At 40.7% G+C, this 27,762-nt stretch overlaps 1 protein-coding gene across 2 annotated transcripts in view; it reads left to right on the forward strand.

Annotated features, from left to right (window-relative positions):
• The first annotated feature begins 1,525 nt into the window (after nucleotides 1–1,525).
• The window catches only part of LOC129179808 (NMDA receptor synaptonuclear signaling and neuronal migration factor-like), a 48,834-nt gene continuing 22,597 nt past the window's right edge, over nucleotides 1,526–27,762 (forward strand). Inside the window, exons 1-5 of one of the 2 annotated variants that reach the window (XM_054773527.1) lie at nucleotides 1,526–1,798; nucleotides 16,673–16,734; nucleotides 16,803–17,531; nucleotides 18,838–18,910; nucleotides 25,132–25,200. In XM_054773527.1, coding sequence (XP_054629502.1) covers nucleotides 1,728–1,798; nucleotides 16,673–16,734; nucleotides 16,803–17,531; nucleotides 18,838–18,910; nucleotides 25,132–25,200 — 1,004 coding nt within the window. In that variant the 5' untranslated portion in view covers nucleotides 1,526–1,727. The remainder of the gene's footprint in view (nucleotides 1,799–16,672; nucleotides 16,735–16,802; nucleotides 17,532–18,837; nucleotides 18,911–25,131; nucleotides 25,201–27,762) is intronic. The other variant, XM_054773528.1, reaches the window with a different exon arrangement.

Below are 27,762 nucleotides of genomic sequence, written 5' to 3' on the forward strand. Positions count from 1 at the left end.
TGCATCCGTCTCTGCATCCAAAACCCAAACATTTCAGGCATTTGTATGGTGTGAGAAGCCAGTGGGCAAGTCAAGACCAGTGCAGAGACTGATGCTATCACTGCCACCCTAGCGTGAGCGCCAGTAGTTTTCTTACAGTCCTCATGTACGTGCATGTGCAGCGCACTAAACCTCATTCTGCATCCATCATGTGACATTCTCTTCTTCCGCTTATTCGCTTCTCCCTTCCTCCGCCTCCTTCCTCTCCTCTTCTGGCACGTGAGGCCAGTCAGCGAGCATCATAGCAAAACTGACTGTATGAATATTTAAGCAGCCGTCTTTTTCATATATTACCGTTTGTTAGCACATCACATGCGTGTTTACTATCGCATGAAATGCTGACACTCGACGGAAGCGTGCGTCACGCCTCATGAGATTCTTTTGTGCTGAAATACACACAACGCAGCTAGTTTGTGCGTGCCAGCGCTGCCTGAGGCATGTATAAAACATGTGCATAAACATGTGCATACAAAACTCAAACACTAGTAACACATCAAATGTGTTCTATACAGCTTTGTGCTGGACTTGAACTCATGAAGTCCCTAAGTGACACATAGAAAACATTTAGTTGTTGTGGTTGTCATGTGACTATCCCAGCATATGGCTATAATAAGAGAAAATAAGACATAAATAAGACTCGTGCCCATGTGTGTTGTTGTAAATGTGTTCCAGTGCTAGGGGAGCTGAGTGGGGGGCAAACAGGAAGTGACGTCGGGGGTTCAGAATTGAGTTTTAGCTTAGCCCGTGTTAGGGATTATTGTGCCTTTTGTGAGATCATTCAAACCTGCAATAAAAGCCTTGGTTGTCTGACCCAACACTACTGTACCATTACTGACACCTAGTGACCAGTGGAGAATACTACATATCATCGCAACACCTTTGAATGCGTCTTCTGAATGCCTTATATTTGTATTTTACTTCATTTAGCCATTTTATTGATTGAAAATCATTAGGTTAGACAAAAAAAAATACCTACATTTTGCTTAAATGTGCTTTTTTTTTACTAATATATTTGGGGAAATTCGTGAAATTTGTGAGGGATTACTGTATATATATATATATATTTTTTTTTTAAGTTTTATTTTAAGTTTAGAATTTAAGTGCTCAACCAAGTGATCCTTATTAGAAAAGAGATAATAGTCAGTGTTTGTACAATACAAGTATAAAGTACTTGTATACTTATTCCTTATATACTGTATGTCCCCAATTTTTCCAGACCTCAACTCAGCGTCAGAGGTTTAACTCAGTGCCTACGTTCTGCATTTTACTTTGTCTTTTTGCGGATTTTTGGTAACACGAATTCAAAAAGTGTGCCCTAATGCAGGTCAATGTAATGGCCCGAGGAAAAACAATTATCACTTTCTAGGTGGTTTGGTCACCCTAACATATTAGCATCTTCCATGTGCGGCTGCTGTGAGCATACAGTGCAGGCGGGCTGTCTTCCATATATGGGCATAGTTTCCTTCCAGGGCTCGTGGCTCGTGAGTTGAGCGCAGTCCATCTTCTTGCGTTCTTGTCTTTGTCCTCCTCATCGTCACCTCTCTTCGCGTCCACTTCATCAAGTTTACATCGCTGACTGCCGATGCTTTTGCTTTTGACTACGCTCGTGTTTCCGGTGTGGCTGCTTGGTTCCGCCAGTCAGTGTGGAATGGTCCGCGGTTCGTCTTGTGGGTCGTGTCCACCTCAGCATGGGAACTTCAGGGTCCAAAAGGAAGAACCTGAGGACTGATGCCATTTCTTCCGTGGCCGCTAAAGTTCGGTGAGTCCAAAGTTACAAAGAATATTGTTTGCTTGTATGGAAAAACACCACAAATCACTATCATCTGTTGTCTTTTTTCTATTGTATTGGGAAAATATACATGCATTCTTACCTTCAATAACTTCTCCTTATATTGTAAAAATAAAACGACGTGAATATTACTGTGATATATTATTAGATATTGCACTAATTGGCTTTGTCAGCTATAACACAATGTTAAGATGTTTATTTGTTCAGATAGTTTACCATACACTTGACCTCATGGATTGCTTTTAGCATCTTTCATGTAGAAAAATTTATCAAAGTGGCCTCCGTCCTTTCATTTTTATGTATGTGAACCTCACTGGAAAAACTTTGGACCCCCCCTGCTAGGAAGGACCAGCTGTTTTGTTTTGTTTTTTTGAGGGGGGGGAATCGCGAAAGATTTTTTTCCTTAAAAAATATGACATTATCATTATTGGGTTTTGAAATGTTTAATTCTTTACTCGTATTAATAATATTTTTAAGAAAACATGGTCTGACATGTAATATTTAATATTTCTCATTTCTAAAAAAAACAAAAAAAAGAGCAAAAAGGAGTCATGTAAAATAACACAAAGCTGACGTGCAATGCAAGATGTTTGTTTTTTTTTTAACTTTAAGTGTATGTCATTTTTAATAATTTTTTTGCATATTGGATTGCTTTGAGCCCTTTTTTGTCTTTAAACAAATGAAGTGTTTCGGGCACTCAAGTACACCGTGTAAAACAAAAAATAAGGATCAGTAAAAGGAGCGCAGAAACAGACAAGAAACATAAAACATAAAAAGTCAGTTAAAATTGCAAATGTGCGCTCAAATAAATAACTAGCTGATGCTAAAGTGAATTGGGGGGAGGGGGTTTTGCTTTGCTTTGTCTCCCATGTGGACAGATGACAAGAGGGGATAGCGAGCTGGAGGGATGAGGAGAATCTGAGGGTGCGGAAATATGGAGCAGGTCACAAACATACAGTGGCGTGAGGTTATGGATAGGATAGCCTTGAACGTAAGGAGAATCCTTTTAAACTGGGTGCGGTATTGGATGGAGAGCCAGTGGAGCTGCTGGATGGAGGGGGTTCTATTTGGGGATTTATTTTGGCAGCAGAGTTCTGAGAAAGCTGAAGTTTGAAAATGTTCATTAAACTTACGGAAAATATTGGCAGGAGGTAGACGATCAGGGTCCCCAAGACAGAGCCTTGGAGCACACCAGAGAAAACTGGGGGCGGATGGGATTTCTGAGCTAAACAAACGGAGTGCGGCCGGAGAGATATGACTTGAATCAGTGGAGGGTGTGTGTGTGTGGGGTGCTAATATTGTGCAATCAGTTAAGGAGGACGGTGTGTGAAATGGTGTCAAAGGCTGCGGACAGATCTAGGACGATGACGACGATGAGAAGACCGGAGTCATTTGCAAAAGTGCTGTTTCGATACTATAAAGGAAGTGCAAACCAACTAAATGGTCCCCTGCATCCTTTTTTTTTCAAGTACTTAAAAAAAAATAAATTTGGAAAACATTTTTTCAATTATATTTTTAAATACTTTTTTTGTAATATTTATTGAAATAAAAAGGAATTGACATTTAATATGTCTATTGAAGAAAACTGCCCCTTCAAGATAAAATCTACAACAGGGATATCCAAAGTGCAGCCCGGGGGCTATTTATGGTCGACAAAAAAAAAAAAAGGGCAGAACGAAGTTATGTGAAGAGAAAAAGTTGTTGGAGTTGTTTTTTTCTTTAACTATATATATAACTTCTTTGCGAATTGGATTGCTTTGAGTCTTTTTTACTCAATCAAATATATTAATTCTATATATGTGTTCAATGACAAGCGGCAACCCAAGTAGCAGACATTTTTTAACTTCTCAAATATGGGTTGAATAAATAAAACGTCTACGGGGCTGCCGAGAGGGCGTTTTTGACCGCGTTGCAAGCATTATATGCTTCCCTCTTCCTGCTCTGAGCATGTAAGCTGTTCCCCAGGTACCACACACATGCGCATTAGCCTTTGCTCAGCGCTGGCAGTGTCATTTGGAGCCAGTTGCGAGAAGTATCTTTAATAAAAAGACATGAAAGTGCAGTTTGAATTTGAGGTACACTGCAAAATAACACGGTGTACAAGCACAAAACAAGTTTCATGATCAGTTCAGCAACAATACATTTTTAATGCAAAAATTTGAAAATTATGTGAAAAAAAGTGTGTGTAAAATGTTTTTAGTACATGTTCAGTGTGTGGAGTTGAATCAGAGCATTTGCACATGGACCTGGATGACAAGTGAAATCAGAAGTTAAAAATCAAACGAGTCCAGCTGCTCTGATTCAACACTCAGTAGTTTCATGATAATAGGAGGAGCATTTCTTCTCGCTATCTAGCTTTGTGTCAGACCGACTTGATGTCCTTCCTGTCCCGCTCAAGCTTGACCAAGTTGCCCAGAAACATGGCACGCACCTCATGGTCAGTGTTGCCAACTTTGTCGCTAAATCTGGCGACGAGCCACAAATCTTGTGACATTTTCTGGCGTCGTTTTCTGTTATTTGGGGACTTAAAAGTGAAAGCGCGTATTGTTCTGCAGTTTCTGTTCTCCCTGAGCAGCAGCGGGTGCTTCCGAGAGGTCCGCCCCGCCCCAAAGCAGTCGCAAGCCGTCCCGCGGCACCCTGAAAGCATAGTGGAGCTCTACGCATCCATGAATTACGAGGCGCGATGCCGCCGGGTTGGATCTTGCCCTGTTTTACAGAGCGGGATCTAAAGCGGTGGAGGCGAGTCCGGATGTAATTATTATGCTGTTTGGACTTTGAGAGGCGCTGGCCGAGATAAAATATTAAAATTATTTTTATTTTTGATGAAATGATGGCCAATTTTAAATGAACAAGTCACGAATCAAGTTTATTTGTAGTTCTAAACTTAATTATGGTGTTTTTACTCACTTTGTTGGCTCTCCCATGAGGTTATGCTTTTTTCCTATAGCATCTGTTAGAACATTATATGCAAATAACATGCAAATTAGCCGGTGGCGACTTCTAGGACAGCCAATAGCTACTTTTATTACTGAGGAGTTGGCAGCAGTGCTCGTGGTGGCGTAGCAATCAAATAGCACTTGCGTGAGGTGTGTTCACGGACATAGGGCTTTTTTTGCAAAGACCCCGCGACCCACTGAAAATGGCTTCACAACCCAAACCAATTGGTAATCACTATTTTAAGGAACTATCACAAATATGACAAATTGTTAAAATGCTGCATTTATCAGTGTTTCCCACATATACATTTAATTATGGCGGACCGCCACAGATAGATTTGGTGATACCTGTTTGTTTTTTTAACCTTTGGCCCTAACTCACAAACACATTATAATGGGATTGTCTGTGACTGTAGCTTGTCGTTCCAACTTTGCACAGTAGATGGCATCCTAACTCTGCTTCTTAATACGGACACACCATCGCTGACTTGGTTGTGCGTTACAACGCATCTGTTCATCAATATAGTGAGATATTAGATGTACAATGATGCGTGCATGAACTTTTTTTTGCGATAATGTCACACATATGACACAAACAAAAAAGCTTACTTGTCCACACAGCCTGGGGCTGAATAAGAAGTCAAATTTGACATAAGGGTCCCGCATCGGCGCTGCCATAGCGCTCTATCAATGACAGAAGCAGCTGAGGGAGCAATAAGATGGCGGTCAGTCTATTGATGTGACTAATGATCCGTATCTCTCAGGACGGAACGTGAAGGACACCGCTGGGTCACTTCTAAAAGTCTCTAAAACTGTTTTTTGACGATGTAATAATCCCATTCCTGCCAAAAAGAAATGTAGTAAGATTATAACACGACACACTGGTAGTATTCCTTGTGTAAAGAAAAATTTCAATAATCATCATCATTTGACACGTACGTTCAGTGTTTCTCACAGGACTGCAGTCTATTTGTGGCAATGGTGGGCTGACATAATGACATCATTGTCAAATTTGCATAATTGGCCGTGACCCATTTGCAAAAAATGAGCAAAAAACATGACAAGCAAAACTAATATGTTCAGAACTTTCTTTTGTAGCTTCTTTTTGTCATTGTTATGGTTGGCAGGTAGTTGAACCCCAAAAGCAGAGGCAGAGGCAAAAGTCTCAAGAGGAACCAAGGGTTTAATAAAAATGATATGCCCAATAAACACAGTAACAGTCTGGAGATCGGGAAGACCTGGGTTCGATTCTCCCTTGGGCATTTCTGTGTGGAGTTTGCATGTTCTCCCCGTGCGTGTGTGGGTTTTCTCCGGGTACTCCGGTTTCCTCCCACATTCCAAAAACATGCATGTTAGGTTAATTGGAGACTCTAAATTATCCATAGGTATGAATGTGAGTGTGAATGGTTGTTTGTCTATATGTGCCCTGCGATTGGCTGGCGACCAGTCCAGGGTGTACCCCGCCTGTCGCCCGAAGTCAGCTGGGATAGGCTAAGCCATGTCCCCCGCGACCCTAATGACGCCATAGTGCTGAATGCAACAAGTCAAATAGCAACACTAATAGCCGAGTGGTAACAGCCTCCACCGGAAAACAAAAACTGAAACGGAAACATAAAGTCAGAACACCAAAATAAAACAACCGCAGAACGTAACCGATTTTTTTAATGTCACAAACAAGACGGAGCCCGTCAGACTCTCCAAAAGTCTCTTCACTTGACATAAAAAAAAATCTGCCAAAAGAAGTGACAGAAAAACATTCATTTGTATTTCTAAACATATGTTTTGCTTTTCATGGTTTCTGCTCACGACCAGTCCAATTGGCTGGGATAGGCTCCAGCATACCCGTGACCCTAGTGAGGACAAGCGGTATAGAAAATGGACGGATGGATGTTTTTTGCCCACATTTTGTCACTCTTCCAATGTTATTCATCTCTCCTACAGCGTCCATTACAATTACATGCACATGCGTCATGGCCAATTATGCAAATTAGACTCACGTTAAGACAACCCAAGTATAAAAATATGAGTGTTGATGGATGCACTCCATAATATTGAAGTTTGTAAGGATAAGTCTTTCACCCTTGAGGCCCCTTAAAAATGAAATCACATGCTTTAGCCTCGATCCCTCGTGTTTTTATGCTCCTTTTGTCATTAGAACTCTTTACTTTTTTCAATGGGAGCAACACAAAATACGCAGTGTTTGCTAAACATTATGTACGAAGTGGGATATGTTTAGGCTATTACAGCCTTGGAATGATTTATCAGAGTTTATTTAAAAAAAAAACAACCTTGTACCTTGTACCCTTAAGCCACAAAAAGTCCCCTCAGATAAAATAAAAATGTAATATGTTTTTCACTTGTGAGTCAGTCAAATTATGTGGTCAGAATTCGAATGAATGGGACCAAATCGGATATGAAAATCTCATTTTCTTTGCAATAGAGGCGATCATTACATTTTAAAAATAAGAAGAAGAAAACTAATACTGACCATGTGTCATACCATTAGCATTAAAATTGACCAATATATTGACAATAAGGGAGGAAATTAAGGAGGATGCAGCAGTGATGTCACCAGTGTGCCCTGCTTGTGCTTTGGCATCATTCTCTTTCGTATTCATCTGGACTCTGTAGGTGGACTACAATATTCTTATTATTTCAGCAGGAACTATTGTCTGGACTGTGCCACATGTAGACCATAAATTGGGCAAGTTTTTCATGAAAATGGCTAGCTGTATGAAAAATATCAGCCAGTTTGGAATTGAACTAAAATTACCCATCATGCCGTCATGCGGTCATGCGGTATGAGAGAAAGTGGAGGTCCTGCACGGCCACTATGTGGAAATACTTTGTCATGTCTTGTGTTATTCCTTGCAATCGGAACTGGGCTTCGATTTGTTGAAACCACAGGCGTGTGCTGTGTTGTCAAAAGTCAGGCATAGCTAGCACGATAGATAGTCTTTAGCTGCCTCGATAGCATTGAGTGGCGCCGCGCTGTTGTCTCCAGCATACTCCCGTGACCCTAGAGAGATGAGCGGCATAGAAAATGGATGGATGGATTTTAAATACATATGTTCCACTTTCATCGTGTTCTTTTGTATGGTTTAAAAATGACTGTTTTGACTTCACTTTTTTATCTTTTCAAAATAATATAGTTTAGAGCTGTAATTAAATACCGTGAAACCGTCCAAGGTTATTATACTGTCACAATGTCACACCGGCCCATGCCGGCCCATGGGTTCGATACAGACATACTGTATGCTAGGGCTCCCTATTGGCTTTTTAATAACCACAAAATGACCTTGATTCGGAATTGGCAATCTGAAAAATGTGTTAACATGTCTCACTATTGACTGTATTCTGCTGATGTCTGTGTGAAAACATAAGCCCTTGCCCACCACCAACTCAGACCTACCCGTCCTTGTGCACATGCACAAACACAAATCCATTCACATCCCTCGTCGTCATACCACCGAGGCAAAAATATTTTCCTTTCATGGCATTACTTGTTAATGTCTCCAACCCCCCCCCGCAGAGGCACTATTCACCTTATATATTGGCTTGCATCACAGAGTACCACCTCCACTTCTTCACTTACCTGACTTATTATGCTTTCCATCTTCATCCCACTCCCTGCTTACTTTCTATTTTGGTCTTACAGACACGTTTCCTTCTCGTCGCCGTATTTCTTCCTCTCCTTCCTCCCCCTCCTCATGTCACATGCTTGAAAACATGCTGTAGGAAGAAAAACAACCCTCCAAAAGCACAAGGCAGTGGTGCTGGTAGGGTAGTTGCATTGAGCCGTAGCAACATGAGGCACAGTTGGACGTTTCTTATCAGCTGAGTCCCTCTCATGAATCAATTCCCCCATTACAGTTTATATACTAAACCAGTGTATATACTACAGGTAAATCACTACAAAGGTATACAGTGGATGGCCCCGCAAACTCGCAGATTTTTGCTAAAAAAATAGTTTATTTTTATTTTTGATGTCCAAAAATAATGTACAAATACGTTATAAGATCAAATGTCAGCATACGTATACCACAATTTGTGCATGTTTATATCTTTATGTTTCACTGATTGTTTTTTCTTCAAGCATTCAGATTTCACATTTTGTTTGCGGCCCTTGAATGCGCCATAGTTGTGTCCTGTGGCTGGCTACACTGTGACTCAGATTCCATCTGTTCATTGATTGCCTTACATTACCATTCATTAGTGGTGAGCAGCTATACATTTTATACTGTAAAAGTGTTTAACAAGTGTGTGGGGCATATTTAGGGCTAAAACCTGGATTGTGTCGCAAGTGAGCAATGGCAACTGAAGAGAGAAGGATCCCCAGCAATCATTTCGACGCCCGCAGACCAGTTTTTATTTTAGTCCTCCTAATCACAACTCATTAGGTAGATAAGACACCTGTCACACAAACACTCTCTTCAATTCAAACCTCTCCACCACCATGGGGAAGACCAAAGAACTGATCCCAAGACTGTAGATCTGTACAAGACTGGAATGGACTACAACAGAATTGACAAGAAGCTTGGCGAGAAAGAGACCGGGTCTACAATCTTGTCTCTGAGGTCCTTCGACTGCTCTTTGGTCTGGCCCATGGTCGTAGAGCTGTTTGGATAGGAGAGAGTGTTTGTGTGACAGGTATCTTTTATCCACATAATGAGTGGAGATTAGGAGTACTTTCCTAAAGTACAGGACTAAAATAAAAACCGGTCTGCGTGCTGGTTGACAGGGGATCAAATACTTATTTCACTCCATTTAACACAAATTATTATCTTCTTTTATTATTTTTCAGCATTTTTTTTACATTCTTACATTCATCCTCTCTCTGTTAAAGCAAATCTTCCATAAAAATGATGTGCTGTTCATATATTTCTAAAGGGGTAAACTTGCTTAAATGAAATGCCTATTTTGCACACTGTCTGTAAAGCCTAGCTCAGTTTGACCTGCGAAACAGTGTGGATGTTGTATTCTGACTTTGAACGTTGTATTACTTTGTCCTCTGTGAACTGGTTTGCATGTTGACATCACTTCGCTCCCTAGCATATGGAATTTTTATAAGAAGTGCACTGAGTCATGCAGAACTGAGGGACGATTGCCTTTTCTTCCTCATGTCCTTCCTCCTCCTCCCCTCGATTCATCCAAGCCAGGAGGGGAGTCTTCAAGGGGAGTGCCAGTGCTGCACGTGCAGCTTCATATTTAATTACTTAGAGTGTCATGGCGAGAAGGCATATAGGCGACACAGCTATTCCATTTGACAGTCACCCCAGGAGACTGAAGACTTGTGTGCTCGCTGTTGTGTACGTGTAACTTACTGTACTTACTTACGTACTGTACGTGTGCTGCTGCTCCACATGACTGTGCTAGAATTCATCTTGTAGTGTTTCATCACAGATGTTGTTAGCATGTGTACTTGGCTGTCAGTACTATCCCTACTTCAACTTCCGTTGTGTTTTTTCTCTTATCGAGTCACTTTTCACATGTAAAAGTGGGATATCATGTTATTTGTTCAGCTTTGTTCCTTGGAGTGTATTGTCAAAGCATTCTATATCTACTGATGAATTAGAGATCGACTTCATTGCAAGATTATCTGGGTTTGATTCTCCCCTGGGCATTTCTGTGTGGAGTTTGCATGTTCTCCCCGTGTGCACGTGGGTTTTCTCCGGGTACTCCGGCTTCCTCCCACATTCCAAAAACATGCAGGTTAGGTTAATTGGCGACTCTAAATTGCCCATAGGTATGAATGTGAGTGTGAATGGTTGTTTGTCTATATGTGCCCTGTGATTGGCTGGCGACCAGTCCAGGGTGTACCCCGCCTGTCGCCCGAAGTCAGCTGGGATAGGCTCCAGCATGCCCCCGCGACCCTAATGAGGATGAAGCGGTATAGAAAATGGATGGATGGATGATTCGTGTGGATTGCACAGCTTTTTCACACATCCAGAGGCGATCCTCGTGTTATGACATTTTGTGGTGATGGCGTTTCATGTTATGACATTTGTGGTTACGACTTTTCATGTTATGACATTTTGTGGTGATGGCGTTTCGTGTTCCGATGTATTGTGGCTACGGCGTTTTGTGTTATGACATTTCACGGTCATGACATTTCATTTTATGACATTTCGTAGTTACGACATTTCGTGTTGTGATGTTTTGTGTTCTGACGTTTTGTGTTACGACGTTTTAAGGTTATGCCGTTTCGTGTTCCGACGTATTGTGGCTACGGTGTTTTGTGTTATGACATTTCGTGGCTATGGCATTTAATTTTATGACATTTCGTGGTCACGACGTTTCGTGTTGTGATGTTTTGTGTTCTGACGTTTTGTGTTACGACGTTTTAAGGTTATGCTGTTTTGTGTTCCGACGTATTGTGGCTACGGCGTTTTGTGTTATGACATTTCGCGGTCATGGCATTTCATTTTATGACATTTCGTAGTTACGACATTTCGTGTTGTGATGTTTTGTGTTCTGACGTTTTGTGTTACGACGTTTTAAGGTTATGCCGTTTCGTGTTCCGACGTATTGTGGCTACGGTGTTTTGTGTTATGACATTTCGTGGCTATGGCATTTAATTTTATGACATTTCGTGGTCACGACGTTTCGTGTTGTGATGTTTTGTGTTCTGACGTTTTGTGTTACGACGTTTTAAGGTTATGCTGTTTTGTGTTCCGACGTATTGTGGCTACGGCGTTTTGTGTTATGACATTTCGCGGTCATGGCATTTCATTTTATGACATTTCGTGGTTACGACGTTTCGTGTTATGTTTTGTGTTCTGACGCTTTGTGTTACGACGTTTTAAGGTTATGCTGTTTTGTGTTCCGACGTATTGTGGCTACGGTGTTTTGTGTTATGACATTTCGTGGCTATGGCATTTCATTTTATGACATTTCGTGGGTTTGATGTTTCATGTTCCAGCGTTTCGTGGTTATCCCATTTTGTGTTCTGACGTTTCATACTACGACTTTTTGTGTTAAAGGGATAGGTTGGATTTTTTTGACATGAAGTTGTATGACAGCCCCATCTACAGTGGAGTACATCAACAGCGAGTTACCCCCCCCGCTTGGTCCTCTAAGTCCAGTTCTGGTCGGATTTCAGTGATAAAGAACATAGTTCCGGGTAGTCGCTGGGGTTACACAAGTTTTGTGATGTTTTGTGGCCATGATGTTTCTTGTTATGACGTTTTGTTGTTACCACGTTTTGTGTTCCAATGTTTCATGTTCTGACATTTTGTGTTACGGCAGTTATGCCATTTTATGTTACAACGCTTCGCGCTACCACATTTTGTTTTCTGTGCTACAATGTTCTGTGTTACGCCGTTTTATGTTACAACATTTCATCTCATGGCAGTTCATGTTACTACGTTTTGTGATTACCACACACTCTTTTACTAATTAATTAACTCTATTATTAATTATTATTACTGGACAAAAAGAAAAACAGAACTAATAACATGCATAGGTGGAGGAATATGTAGTCACACTTTGCTAGACATTGTCACTTTCCCTCTCTGTTGGAAATGAAAGTGAAAGCGAAAAGTGAAGTGAATTTAGACATGATAACATGCTCATTCAGTGGAGAAACGTCAGCCAACAAGCCGTTGGACAGCATGAAGGATAAAGATGGTATCATTGTCCATGTGGAAGTACCTGCTCCTATGAAATGGCCAGTAAAAAATAAGTAGTGTAGTGTTCTCATTATTGAGATGTCCTCCTCCCAATAAACCCGCCTCTCTCTCCCTTGCAACGCCCCTTCTAGTGTGCAAGACAACCACAGGTATAAAAGTAAGGAGTTGTCATTTTATGACATTCTTTTTTATTAGTGTATTTAATGTTTTTAAGACAGGATTGTATATGACCTTCATGTGCTTTGTGGAAGGTGTGAGTGACTTAAGCCTAGGGCACAACCGGTCATACAGGCTTCTACGACGATGCAAAAAAACCACAAGAAACGCATGGAGGGCGTGCGTGTGATGTTATGATTTTCAAGCCGCACACTGGTCGCAGATCGGCCGCAGAGATTCTTTGTCATGTCAAACAGACTCTACAGGTTATGTTTTTTTCAGTTTGCAAGACAAACGTACGCACTTCGTACGTCTTTGTGTGTCGTCCGTAGGGCCAATGTGTGTCTTTCGTACGTTTTGCTGGTGTCAGGTTTGGGCAAAATGTCTATTTTTTTGTACGTCGCACTTGTGGACTCCTATGTGTGTGTCATGTGCCACACGTGCACCCTGCATATGCAATTAGTGCGGCCATCGCACATTCAGATGTTTTGTACATCCTCCATGCATGTCGAGATCTCCTTCATGGTCACCAAAACTACGTTCTCCACGAACAAAAAAAACCCTGCAGCGATCTAGGGAACACCAAAAATCTCAGCGCCAAAAAATTGTACATCCGGTTGTGACCGAGGCTTTAGGTGTTCAATTTTTCTTACTTAGACTAAAACTCGACTTGCATGTACTCGTATAATGGTATGCCATAATCACGTACATCGGTCTTTAGGTCACGGCTGGGTTCATTTTGTAGAAATTCCACGCTAACAAAGTTGTTTGTGGTCTGTGGCGAACCCCTTTAAAAGTCATCATTCTCATTTCTTATCTAATGAAGTAAAGAGTGCACTCTTTTGCTTTTTAGGCTTGTTCTTTGGTATTTTGTAGAATATAGTCACGTGCTGATGTGTGGAGAGAAAGATTTTATTTTGTCAGCAACCAGTAATGTTTTCTTTTTATATCCCTTGGCCAAACATGGATAAACAATCTGTTCGAAAACTACACAACTACACAAAGAGGCATCATTCTTATACTTTTTCATGTAAAGCTTTTGCTGCTTGGGGCAAGTCAGTGCAAAGTGAGGCATCATTATTACTGCTCAGAGTCATAAAAGCCATAAAGGCAATTTAACGCGTCAAGGGGATAGGTTTTTGTTTGCCTAGTTCTGCTTAGTGGTCAGGATATAGAGCAGATCTCTGAACAGCTTGCAGCATCATGTATAGCTTGCAGTCGCACTGTCATTCTCCACATCTCTTTCAACACTGTGTATGACAAAAATAGCAAGATGCAAGGTGGGGGTAGGGTAGTGAAGGATGCAAGGCAGGTGCAAGTCAGAATCTCTGTCATTCATTGCTTGTCATTCAATGTGTGTCATCCATTCAATGTACATTGCCAAATGACCCGAGCTCCATATAAAGTTCTCCTCCATTTTGTAGTCTGGCCAATCATTGTGTCCCGTGTCCTTTGCCATACTACCTGCAGGCAAGGGCAAACCACGACCCGCTAAGCCAACTTTTCCCTTTTATTTGATTAAAACCCTTTAACAATAAAAGCGACAGGATTTCCCTACCTGTTTTCCAAATAAACGTTTTCTAAAACGAGTAGTTCTGCGCTTTCCAGTGATATACATGTCATTACAGTAATCCAAGGGACTGTGTTACAGCAGCTCCCAGAAGACAAGGTTTTGATACAAAGCAGAGTGGGGGTGTGTTTTCAAACAAGCATGAGCCAGTGTGACGAAGAGGGATGGCGAGGCAAGCTTTATATGACAAAGTTCTACAGAAAACTCATTTGATCGGACGCTTGGGTGTTTCTGTCAGTTGGTTTTGGTGTTTGGCCGTCTTGTCATATTTTTGCTGTGTTTTTGTGTAAGAGCAAACACATGGAGGAGGTGTCGACACTGTTGATTCAGGGAGGAATCCCAGTAATTAGAAAAGAAATAATGGCCCAAAGATCACATCCTCTTTGATTCATGTGCTGTACATTCTGGGTGTCTTATTCAGTAAAAACCTGTCAAATTCAATTTTGAGGAGACATTTGGGGACAAATTTGGGGAGGGTTGGTCTATCATTATACTCTGGTATAACACTTTAAAGCATCTAATAATGCTAAACAACTGCCACATGAACTTTGTCCCAAAAAAGGATGATTTCATCATGGATATTGGGGGAAAAGAACACAAAAACCTAACACATATATGGTTTTATTGAGTGGCTCTTATATGAAGTCTAAAATGATTTGCAGTGGAAGTCATTATTGATGTGCTGTTTGCAAAATATGCACGCAATTTGTGCTACACAGACAATATTAACCAACCAGTACAGGAACTTTGGAAATCCAATAACAATCGTTACGTTTTGTGTCTGCCTCCGCCACAAGTGTAAATTAGCATGGAAAGCGCTTTGAACGCCTTCTGTTTTTCTCCTAAAACACACCAGCTGCAAAGCAAGAAGCTAGGCCAGTTATGGGCCCGCTCTGCGTGAATAAAACCTGAAGTTAATTATGTATTGATATCTAAAAATCATCACCATTGTTATCAACTGTTGTGACTTGACATTGTGTAGTTATATTATATTTTAGTTATAGTTATAGTTGTAGTTATATTTTAGTTGTAGTTATAGTTATATTTTTACACGTTTCTGATGATGTGCCGCTTGTTGTACACGAGGGATGTCTCGATCCACATTTTTTGGCTTCCGATCCAATCGAATTTTTTTTATAGTCTTGCCGCTAGCTTCCATTCACGCTTTGTAACAGAGAGGTTTCCAAGGTTTTTCGCCGCTGTTTCAACATGTTTAGTAGTATTTGTGCGGCCCCTATTATCAACCAGCAGTTAGAGCGGCACTTCCCGTGCGAGCTCCCTTCACCATGACGCAGCAGTCCAGCCACAGTGAGAGGGAACTACCGCTGTAGCTACGGAGCTGAACATCCAACGTGAAACTAAGTTCTCCACGGTACGCCGCGGACATGTCTTAATGTTGATGTTGCGTTTCCTTCTTCTTGCGGATGGCGCGAGTCGAATGGCAACCAGCTTTGAGGCGCATTAGTGCACCTACCATGTTGGAGTGTGGCTCAGAGTTCCGAACGTGATACGGCAACCGGATGGGCCCGATCTCGTGGCGGAAGCCGGCATTATCTGATCTTCACAAATACAGCGTATCGGCGGCCGATCCTGATCCTGAAGACCGGATCGGTACATCCCTATTGACACGTTTAAGCACGTTTTGAGTGCATCTCAACTTTAAATTTTGCTTTAGAACCCACTGTGGCCCGTAAGTCAAACAGTTTGCCTGGTTTAAGGCTTTAATGCAGTTAAAGAAAATCATCTAAGACAGAAACAATGTACGTCATTGTCATGATCTGTGAGTTAGCCCGCGTGACAGTGCCCTTCCATGCCCTTATTTTGTAGTTACTTCCTGTTCTGCTCTGTTCAGTTTTCCTCCAGCTTTACCTTCTGTTCCAACACACCTGCCTCTCATTTGTAATTGACTATTTAGTTCGGCCTTTGGCTTTGATCCTGCATTGGAGCATTGTCGTGTACAGCTCATTTGGTGACCCTGCCGCTGCATAGCAGCCATAATAATTTAAAAAAAACTTCTTACCTGCACTTTGGTTCTCATCTTCTCATCCTGGAGTTGTGTCATAAGACCACAGTGCCAGGACGTGACAATCATACTACAATTAAAATGCCATTAAATGTGTATTCATTCGTAGTGTGATACCACAAACCATCAAATTCTTTGTTTGAAAGAGATTCTGAACAGCGTGCAAGTCATCATCCGCTCCTGGCAGCATGAGAGCTTTCACATCGTCTACGTGCCTGATTTTATGATTTTATTGTTGCCACAATCCTGGTGCCGTCTGTCTGTTGTGTGAGCAAAGTCAAGTTGCAGCTTCCAAAGGTTGCTTTATCAGAACTGGTGAGACTGTGGTGCGGTACTGTGTACATGCTGTTTTGTGGCTGAATACGGACTATTATTTGTAAAAAAAAAAAAAAAAAAGCATATTTAACAACATTTTATGTACTGTATTTTTTTAAATTAAGCATTTTCAAGCATTAAAATGGTAAAATGAACTAAAATACAAATATAAAGCATTCAGAAGACGCATTCAAAGACATTGTGTCTCCACAGGGCAGCCAGAGAGTTTGACGAATACGTGTCCAATACTAATCCAGAGAATCGCAGCAGACCAGGTAGGTGATGCACATGCGTTTAGACGGCTGATGTTACATTTTATGGACAATATCTTATCTGTGTGTAGATCAACTGTTGTCTGACTCCTTCGCTCCCCAAGACTGTGACTCTCCAGACCCTCTCGGTTGCTTGCATAACAACAATCTGCCGCCACAGAGTCAGTCTTTACCCGTAGCCAAGTCCAGCAAGGCCGAGCATCCCGATCGTAGTGATCAGATCCAATCCCATCCTCAGGCAAACCCACTCAAAGCTCAGGCGCCTTTAGGCCCATCAAAACGTAGACTCTCTGCGGCACGCAGCCTCTCCACAGAGAACCCACCCAGTGCTCCTGACCCAGAGGGGCGTGGGATGGTGAAGCCAGCCAGGGTGTACACCATCACAAAAGAGGTCAGGATGACTCTGGGCCCTGGAAGCAATGAAAGCCTGGAACTGGACGTCCTGAAGAGCAGCAAGGATGAGCCATTATCCCAAGGCCAAAACCATAAGTCATCTTTCACCAACCAGCAATCATTTTCATCAGTTCGTGGTAGCCATCACCGTAGCAGCCATCACCACGCCCACAAGCATCGTGAAGGTCCTTTGTCGTCCTCTCAGTCACTGCAGCACTCTGACAGCTCCAGTAATATCCGAGACTGGGGAATGAGTAAAGGGGGTTCAGACTGTGGGGCCTGCATTCATGCTCCATGTCCAAGCCAGCGTTCCCTCGACCTGGATACTTCACCATGGACTGGAGGGAGGCACCTCAAGAAACTGGAAAGGATGTACAGTGAAGACGGAGCATCGACTGATGAAAAGGGTAAATACACGTTAGATGGAATTTTTGTTTTAGCCGTCCATCCATTCTTTTCTATACTGTGTATCCTGCTGACATGGAAGCTGGAGCCCATCCTAGCTGACATAGGGCCACAAAATGCAGAAACAGTTTGTGGTTGTTTATTGATCATTGGTTGAAATAAGGCTCTGACCACACAAAAATAACATGCATCACCAGATATCTCAGAATGTTCTTGAACATTCATGCACATAAGCGTCAGAACAGATAACCTTGACGCGTTATTACCAGTTCTCTCTCGACAGCCCAGTTTTGAGAGTATTCTACGTATATATTTAGTCCTCTTCACACTGTTATTCAACACTGGGGTCTTTCTACCATATGATTCCCAATTGTGGGGGTCCCTCAGCCCCCAACACAAGCAAAAAGGTCATTTTTATTCCCTTTATCCCAAAGTACACACTTCATTGATGACAAGGGTGCGACACAGAAAATTCACGGTTTGGTTTGAGACTTGAGCGTCACAGTTCGATATTTTTTTGTTACAAAAAGTACATTTTCATGCCTTTTTAAAATGGTATTTTTCTGAAATTACAGTTGTTTCAACTCAAAAGTACAGTTTTGTAATGACTGCCTCATTTTTTGCCTCATTTCCTGTACGTAACGCTCATTATTTCCACACTTGATACACAAGTCCAGTTTGCTATTAAACATTACAATTATAAAATAAACAAAAACAATTAATCCAAATGACAACACAGCTGAAATCAAGGCAACACAATAAACTTAAGCCATAAGAGATTTTTCAATTCATGATAAAATAATAGCAACAGTAAGTAAGTGTAGAGAAACATATTTCCGTAACGGAGTTCAGGGCGCGCACGGCACAATTCACTTTTTATTAAAGGTTTTGCATGGAACCAGCCGCTACAACAGTTGCTTTTATTGCAAATGTGCATCTGAAATCAGAGGACAGTGTTGACGACAAACTATCAGGAGGCTTTGTAGGGGGAGGAGTGAGCCATGTGTCAAAAGTAGACATTTTTAGGGCGTATTAATTATTCGCCAGTTTTTGCAGGTGTGAGGCTCTACTGTGCAACACATAACAATTGAAAAGGTGTAGTGTTTTTGCTTAAACGCGTATATTGGAAATAATTACGGTAGTTAAATTGCAATTAACAATAAATCAATGCAATGTGAAATCAGAAAGATGTCAAATCTTAATAGCAACCTTGGCAAAGGTAAGTAATGTGAGAATATATCCACTGAAGCTAAACTGCACTTTAGTGTGACTGTTGCACATGCTGATGTCTTTGTCTTCTGATTTCAGACGATCATCCAAACAGCTGGTTCCCCAAAGAAAACATGTTCAGCTTTCAGACCGCCACCACCACCATGCAGGCGTGAGTACAGCACATTATGACTATTATGTGTATTTGCCCACACAGCCAAGACGAAAGCTTCTAGACAGACAGTCAATCACAGGACACGTATCGTCAAACGTACTTAACAAGCATGCTGTTGGGATGCAGATCCAAAGATTTTATTATGACATTAAACGTTCAATGAATGAATGAATGAATGCATGTCTTTTGAATGGTATCCTTTATGAATGTCACAAGTTTACTTGCCCTGTTTCCTTACTTATACGTTGTGCTGGAGTATACTGTAAGTCCATGAGTCAAAACATGCATCATGAAGAAGAAAAAACATATACAGTAATCCCTCATTTATCACAATTAATTGGTTTCCAGACTCGACCGTTATATGTGAATTTCCGCAAAGTATGATTCAATATTAATAAACCAAATATTTTATGGTATAGACTCTATCCTATAGAGTATAGAAAACGTATTTATGACTTTCTAAGTACGGGTTTTAACATTATTAGAGCCCTGTAGACATGAAATAACACCCCTATAGTCACTTTTACACTGCTATTATTATTTGTTTACATCCCATTGCGCAGGCTACGGGATCACTGCAGGGACAAAAGATGGCAAGCTACCGAGCTAACTGGTTAGCCTCTCCAATTTACTTATTGTAAACATAACAAAGTGTTTCAAACGGTGTGGGGAAGAAGGAGAAAGAAGCCAAAAGCTTACCACTTCCACACAGAATGAGAGGAGAATTTTTTTTTTTTACTCCATCTCAGCCACGGCCATTGTCTCCATGCAGTGTGAAAGGTAATGTAATCTAACGTCATCCATCCATCCATTTTCTATGCCGCTTCTCCTCATTAGGGTCGCGAGGGTATGCTGGAGCCTATCCCAGCTGACTTTGGGCGATTATCTGACGTCATGTCTCATAATATTACTGATGCCAAGTGACCAGAATATTAAATACTGTATATAGCTTGTGTATCAATATTGTTTGACTAACAACAGGACATAGTCAACATAGTCTACCACGAAACAGCAATCATTTATCTTATTCTTAGTCTTTTTTGATAAAACGCGATATAGTGAGAGAGCGATATCCGAACCGCGACGACTGTGAGTGGCATTTAGCCAGAGGGAGGGGGCAATGTTTACACCAACAAGGAGACAAACTAAAGCTACACAAGTTGCAATAAGTCACATTTTTAAGCAGATGGATACAATAAAAACGTACCTTTTTAATAAATGTCTGAATTGTCTGGAAGAAAACACTTTTAATACGTGACATGATGCATGCACTGTGTAGAAACATATCAAACAGACATATTTTAATACCAAAACTTCATTTTCGTATTGACAAATGAACTGTAAATCATGTGTGAATGTAGCATTTCTATTGATGGTAACACTGTAACACGAATGTAATCATTTATTCCAATTACTTTATTTCTGGGGTGGAATGGTTTTACAAGTTGCGTGTTCAAAGATTGTTAAAAACAAGAATTCAATTCACAACTTTGGATTGAATTCACACAGGGTGAAAATGATACACCACTGAACACCCCCACTAATACGTGCTTAAATGTCCATCAGCAAGTTTCACCTCCATATGACACTTTTTGTATCCATCAACAAACTTCTGGCATAATTCCATCCAGACTGTGGACCACTCTACTTGGCAGAACTGTGCTTTTAAATTGGTTTCCTGGCACGATCCAGGCTTTCAAGAATACAGTAATACCTCGCCACTTTGCACTTCGAATTTTGCTGCTTCACTCTATTCACGTTTTTTTCAAAAATATATTAATCAATAAATCAATCAGTTAAATACGGCCTATTATCAGTAAACAAAAAAGCAGATTTAAACAAATTAGATTTTTTTTTACTAAATGAATCCTTTTCAAGCATAAAAATGGCTAAATGAAGTAAAATAAAAACATAAGGCATTCAAAAGACGCATTCAAAGACGTTGTGATGACATGTCGTATTCTATCTACACTGGCTGGCTTGGCCCGTGTTAGGGATTATTGTGCCTGTTGTGAGATCATTCAAACATGCAATAAAAGCCTGTTGCTCTGGCGATCAAGTCTGGTAATTGTGTGTTTCACCCAACATTACAGTAATGTTAGGTGAGACACACATATAGAAGATGGATGGATGGATGGATGCATATTAGTTTTACTAATAAGAGGCTGTATATACGGAGATATGGTGAAGTCGCAAAATTGGAAGTGTGAAATGGTGGGGGATTACTGTAGTGTAGTGTTTAGGTGACTGTACCTTATGTAACATACAGTATGTGAGGCTGTGTGTACAATTCGGACCCTGTGTAAATGAGAGAAAATCCACAGATGTGCTAAATTGTTGGTTTTAAAAATGGCTGAGATCCTTCAATCCTGGAAAAAGAACAACTAAATCACAAATGAGACATTCATGCCCATGATGAGTGCATGTATGCTTGTGTGTATTCTATATGTACGACACTAAGTCACTCCAGAGTCTCTAAATGTTGAATGCAGGGTGAGGGACTGTTCCACAAACATGCTGCTAACTTGTTTTTTGTCTTCTTCCATTTCTCTCTGTGGCGGCGGTCCAAATCACGACTGTAGAATATCGTGAGTAATTCTTTCAGCCACCCACATTCTTCATAGTTGGCTTTCTTTTTGTTTCCTTTTAAGTGGTGCAACATCTTGAACCTTTTTTTTTTCCTCATGTGCCTCACCGTGTCCTCATCCACACCAATGTCTACTGTACTGTGTATTTCAAGGTACTACTACTCGCTCATTGGAATGATAAGGCAGGAAACTTCTGTATTATTTTAATGCCTTGTATATGATATATGAAATATATATATTAGGGATGTAACGGTACGCTATAATCCAATGTTTACCACAGGACTGCAATCCATTAGTGGCATGGCAGGTTGCAGGGGTGGGAAAATGTCATCTGATTTGCATAATTGGCTCTGAGGCATTTGCCAAAAACCAAAACAAAACAAATATGTTTGGAACTACAAATCAACTTTTCGTCTGTTGCTTCTTTTTGTCATTGATTTTAAACGTTGCCTCAGTTTGCGTACGTTTTCCGGTTAGCCTACAATATGGCGTGCGTCTTGGTACGTTATTAATACACAGTGTGAGTCCAACTGTTCTTAGTGTATTTTTATCACAAAAGGTCCTGTTAGCATCGTGCTAATTCATAGAACCAGAATGTGCTAGTCAACATAGAACAATTCTAAATGTACCGTATATAAATGAAGACTGAAACATTTGAACATGACCATGAACATTGAAGGTTACTTTTACATTCATTGAAAAGGTGATTGTTGACAATGTGGCAGCAAGATCCACACGGACACCATCTTTGTGTTTTGCCATGAGTTATTGCTTGAATTCAACAGAGTTTCTCACCTCAAGTCTCTGCTTTTCTTTTGATCACGGCTGCAAAATAACCCAAAACTGAGCGAAAGAAGGTTTTAAAGTGCCAGCATTTTGATAAAGAAGGTGAGAAACACTATTGAAGTCAAGAAATAACTCATAGCAAAACACCAAGGTGGTGTAGGTGTTGATCTCACTGCCACATTGTGTCACAATCACGTCTTAAATTAAGGTAAAAGTAATCTTAAATGCTGATTTATCCCTTTTATTAAATTTATTTTAAAAATTGATGTATTTATTTTATATTTATCCCTTTCATTTGTCATTTACTTGCCTTTTATTGCAAGATGCTAACAAAGACGTTTGTGATAAAAATACATTAAGAGCATAGTTGGACTCAAGCGGTGTATTAATAACACGACAAGACACGCACCATATTGTATTCTAACCGGAAAATGGACGTTAAACAAGGCAACATTTTGGCGTAAATTTTCTAAATGAATCAAAAAACATACGCTAACGCGTACGCTAACCGAGGTTCCACTGTAACTTTTTCCGTATTATTCTCCTCAAATATTTCGCTGTCATCTATAATTTGGTTTCCGCAGTTGCATTGATGTTAGGATGCAATTTCACATTTTCATCAGCATGAGTTCCAACAATATTTTAACTTTGGTTTTAGTATCAATTTTATTTGTTGTTTTTTAATGGCAAACTGGAGTGTGTTCATACTCGGCTCCACTCAACAAGAGAGACGACTTTCAGTCACCTATCTCTGTTTTTTCTTTGTTTCTTGATATTGTATTCAAGACATAACAAAACACCAAGGTGGTGTTTGTGTGGATCTCGCTGCCACATCGTGTCTTCGGCAACAATCACATCTTCAATCAAGCTAAAAGCAACCTTAAATGTTCATTTATTCCTTTCATTCATCATTTATTTGCATTTTAGCATTACTTTATGCATGTTACACTATAATTGTAAAGCTATAAAAATGGGTTTTGTGTGAACATTTTTGAGACTTGTGGCGTAACTGTATTAGTTAACAAAGACATCATAGACGGGCGATGGCGCTTACTCCTGGTTCCTGTTTCCATGTATTAGCAAGATGCTAACAAGGACATTTTGAGATAAAAATACATTAAGAACACATCTGCACTCATGTAGTGTATTCATAACACAGCGAGACATGCACCATATTGTACGCTAACCGGAAAATGGACGCAAAACGAGGCAACATTTGGTTAACCAACGTTAACCAAAGGACACGCTAACCGGGGAAAACGCTAACCAAGGTTCCTCTGTATTTGTTTGTCAAGTAGACGCGTGATGCCATAAACACTTCCCGTCCGTCACTTTTTAGGTGCACTCCGTGGAAAATCAGTATGCCACTATGCCAAACTGAAAGTTCTGCACTGCAAAATCTGATTTTGAAAACGTAGCGTTACATCCCTAGTAATTAAGCATAGCGTTTCATAAGGTGGGAGTTGTAGTACACAAATACACAGGACAGGATGGACCTAACTAATATAGTGACTGTTAACTAATGACATTATGGTGCTTTGCCCACTGCCAAGGGGAGTGAACAAAGGGGTGCATTTCCCCTGAATATTTGGAATATGATGATAAATGATGGCTTTTAATAGTGCAATAGGGCAGAGAGAATGACATAATTGCTTCCATGAGTATCAGTGGCCTGTCAGTCACAAGCACACTGCAGGGCTCATGTTTGACATACAGTGACACATGACTGTCATGGTGCTGACATTCTGTCAGGACCACTTAGGGAAGAATGACAGCGTTCACTGTCACTGGAACGATTTCGTGTCAAAGACTCCTGATGATGTACAAAAACAGCAACTCATGCCGTTCACCTTGAATAGGATTGTTGGTAAGGCACTGTAAATCTTCTCTCATGATGTGATCTCGCATTGTGTTCCTAGTGTGTGTGTGCGTGTGCGTGCGCGTTAAAACATGCTATCCTAACCCCAGAATAACACCAAAAACTCACTAACCGACTCACCTTGACCTCTTTTTCTTTCTACCCAACATGAATAACATTTTTCATTCATGTCCCAACCCAAAGAGACCCAAAGGCCTTCAGTCTGCTCAGTCTCTTCATCATTTAGGCAGTTCAAATTCCCTCTGAAAATCAAAGGTTTTTAAAGGTCCTTCACCCCGATTAACCCCGATTGGGTTCAGAAGTTGATAGACAGTTGGGGAAAAAAGTATTTGATCCCCTACTGAATTAGTAAGTTCACCCCCTTACAAAGATATGAACATGTCATCATTTTCACGCGAGCTTTACCTTAACAGCGAGAGACAAAATGTAGAAAATAACATTTAAAAAAAGGTTATGGATGAATTTGTATTTGACTGACTTAAATATGTATTGGATCCCCTATATACTGGACTAACCAACCAACTGGTTTTTATGTTTTGCCCCTTTAATAAAGTATTCCTAATCTCAAATCATTATGTGGATAAAAGACACCAAACCTTTCACCGCCACGGGCAAGACCAAAGAGCTGACCTCAGGCTCAAGACTGTAGACCTGCAGAAGACTAGAATGGACTACAAGACCATCAAGAAGATTGTAGACTATGGACTACAAGTACTACAATTTGGTGATTTTTTTTTTTGTCAAAAACTGAATCGTGGAAACTGGGGCATAAGAAAACTGAGGTTTGACTGGTCAAATGAACGCATGACCTTTATTTCATGTAAAAATTCAAGACTGTTCATGTCTGTGTAAGGGTGTAAACATACAAAATCAGCAGGGGATCATATACTTCTTTCCCACAATGTCGGTGGGTTCCGTAAATTGAACCTCCCACAAAAGCACTTAACACTGTGACGTTCTGGCAGGGCTTTCCGAGGCATTGCGGAGAAAAAGAGGCGGAAAAGAGAGCAGGAGGCAGCCACCGTGATGGAGAGGTACCATGTCCTGGCTTTCCTGTCCTGTCCTGTGTAATGCTAAAACATCCCTTTTACACAGCAAGAAAATACCTCCCTTGCAATATGAAATATTGATTTCCCCTTGAGTACTTTTCCAATCTTGCCTCTATGTGTAATACCTCTTCACAGCAAGTTCAAAGAGAGTTGGGACGCCGCGATTACTATATTACTTTTTATTTCGGGACTATATACTTTTCGTCGACCTCCGCTACCATCCTGGTGTGAGTTATCACCATGCAGCAGATATACGACAGCGTCATGGTTTGAATTTGTTTACACAATTTAACCAAAAAGGAGTAGGTAGAAGCAGAGCAAAAAAAAAGTGCAATTCTGTAATCCTTCGTTTATCGCGGTTATTTGTTTCTAGACCCGACCATGATAAGTGAAGTAGGAGTCCTTATTTATAAATTGAATATTTTTGTAGTTAGAGCATACAAAACCTTTTTTGCGTACATCCGGTTTGTAACATTATTAGAGTCCTCTAGACATGAAATAACACCCCATAGTCACCTTTACACTCGTATGACCCAATATAGTAGACATAAGAGAAAATAAGACATTTAAGACATAAATAAGACTCATGCTCGTGTGTGTTTCGGTAAATGTGTTCCAGTGCTAGGGGAGATGAGAAGGGGACGGAGAGCAAGTGACGACCGGCGTTCAGAGTTGAGTTTTAGCTTGGCGTGGGTTACGGCCGTGTTAGGGATTATTGTGCCTGTTGTGAGATCATTCAAACCTGCAATAAAAGCCTGTTGTTTTACTTCATTTTTTAGGATTGAAAATGTTTCATTTAGTTAAAGTATACACTAAAATGTGCTTCATTATGCATATATATTTAGTATTATTCAACCACAAAACAGCATGATTTATTCATTAATAAATTTAAAAAAAAAACGCGAAATTCAAAGTGCAAAGTGGTGAACTCAACTGAACTGCTTTACTTAGTGCAAACGTGGCAACATTTCTCCACTTGTGTGTATATCATGTTTGTGTGTACTGTATGTGAGGCTGTGCGTGTGTGTGCGTCTCGCTCAGCTTCACAAATTATGCTTAAATCGTTTCTTCCTCTTTTGCAAAGGTCACGGTGCGGTTTGCAGTCACACACACGTTGAACTTGACTCCACATGGCGTGTGTGGGTGTAAAGACATTTTAAAAGCTGTTGTCACTCAGTGAGAAGTGTTTGCTGACTGATCGAGCCCCCCTTGTTTCTGAGTCATCCTTCTATTTTAGGCTCTGCCTTCACAGCACCAGCAATCAGCACCAACACGGAACGCCTTAACGTCTAAATCGACGAGCAGCACAATGCTTGCCTGAGGAATCAGGGTGACAATTTAAGACGACAATTTATGACATAGTTTGATTACCTCCCCAGGAGGAGATTCTGAAAGTACTTTAGTAAGGTGAATCTCTCTTCATGGTCGTAATATTTACATAATAATTCCAGTAAACACTCATATTGAACCATCCATCAGTCTCCAGCCACCTCTTCTAGCTCCACTGGAGTGATACCAAGGTGTTCCCCTCTACTGTGTCCTTGGTCTACACAGAGTCTCTCTCCAGTACTTTGGAATAAACTATCCCAAGGTGGCTGAGGAGTGTGAGCCCCCTATACTTGAAACATACCCTCCCTTCCCCCTTTTTATGGGGTCTCCTAGCCCAGTCTGTCAGTCGAGAGGTATGGTCCCCATCTTCCACACAGTGTTGAAAAGACATGTCACATGACACTGCCACACTATCCACACCTCTGAGACATTCATTGCAAATCTTGTCCAACCCCAGAGCCTTTCCACTGAGGAGTTTGCCACCTCAGCCACGTTTCTGACCCCCAATGGGTGTCAGTCAGTACGTTTCCATGCACTAAGTTAGTCAGATTACTGAAATGATTTGGTTTCTCCAGTTTTCACACCTCAGTGTGACGTCCCTGTTTATATGCATTATCTCCACTGCGATTATTGGCCATGCCTGTGTGCCTCCCGAAACGCTAAACGGCACTTATGCTCCTTTCAGCGTCGGTACATTTTTGGCTTTTGTGTTGCTAAATCTGATTAATAGAAGGGACTTTGGGCTTGTTTTTCACATTGCTTACAAATGCCCAAGTTCTCCTTGTTCTCTGTCGTTGTGGGCTTGTTTTCTGAGAGCTAGTCGCTTGTTTCGCTCGTGAGTTCGGTTGGGCCTTGTTTGAATTTGAATGAGCCTGGTTCCGACTCCGGTTGCTAATGATTCTCGAGTCCGATACTTTTAAGAGGTGGGGTCATAAAACTTTGCAGGGTTTAAATGAGGGCGCTAACTAGAGTTCTTTTTGGATGAAATGTCTGAATGAATATTTAATGATATGAACTTTTTTATTAACTTTACTATGAATTTCTTACAGGGCTATTTTCAACCAGCATATAAATATCAAAGCATTCAACTTGAATATAAATCTTATAAAGTTTTACAGGAGTACATTTTCAAAAAGGATGTTTACATTTGTAAAGTTGTATACTTGTTTCTTGCCTCAATGTAAGCTTATATTTTATGACACCCTTATTTTGTTAACA

The sequence above is a fragment of the Dunckerocampus dactyliophorus genome, chromosome 4 (genome assembly GCF_027744805.1).
Source record: "Dunckerocampus dactyliophorus isolate RoL2022-P2 chromosome 4, RoL_Ddac_1.1, whole genome shotgun sequence".
NCBI lineage: Eukaryota > Metazoa > Chordata > Actinopteri > Syngnathiformes > Syngnathidae > Dunckerocampus > Dunckerocampus dactyliophorus.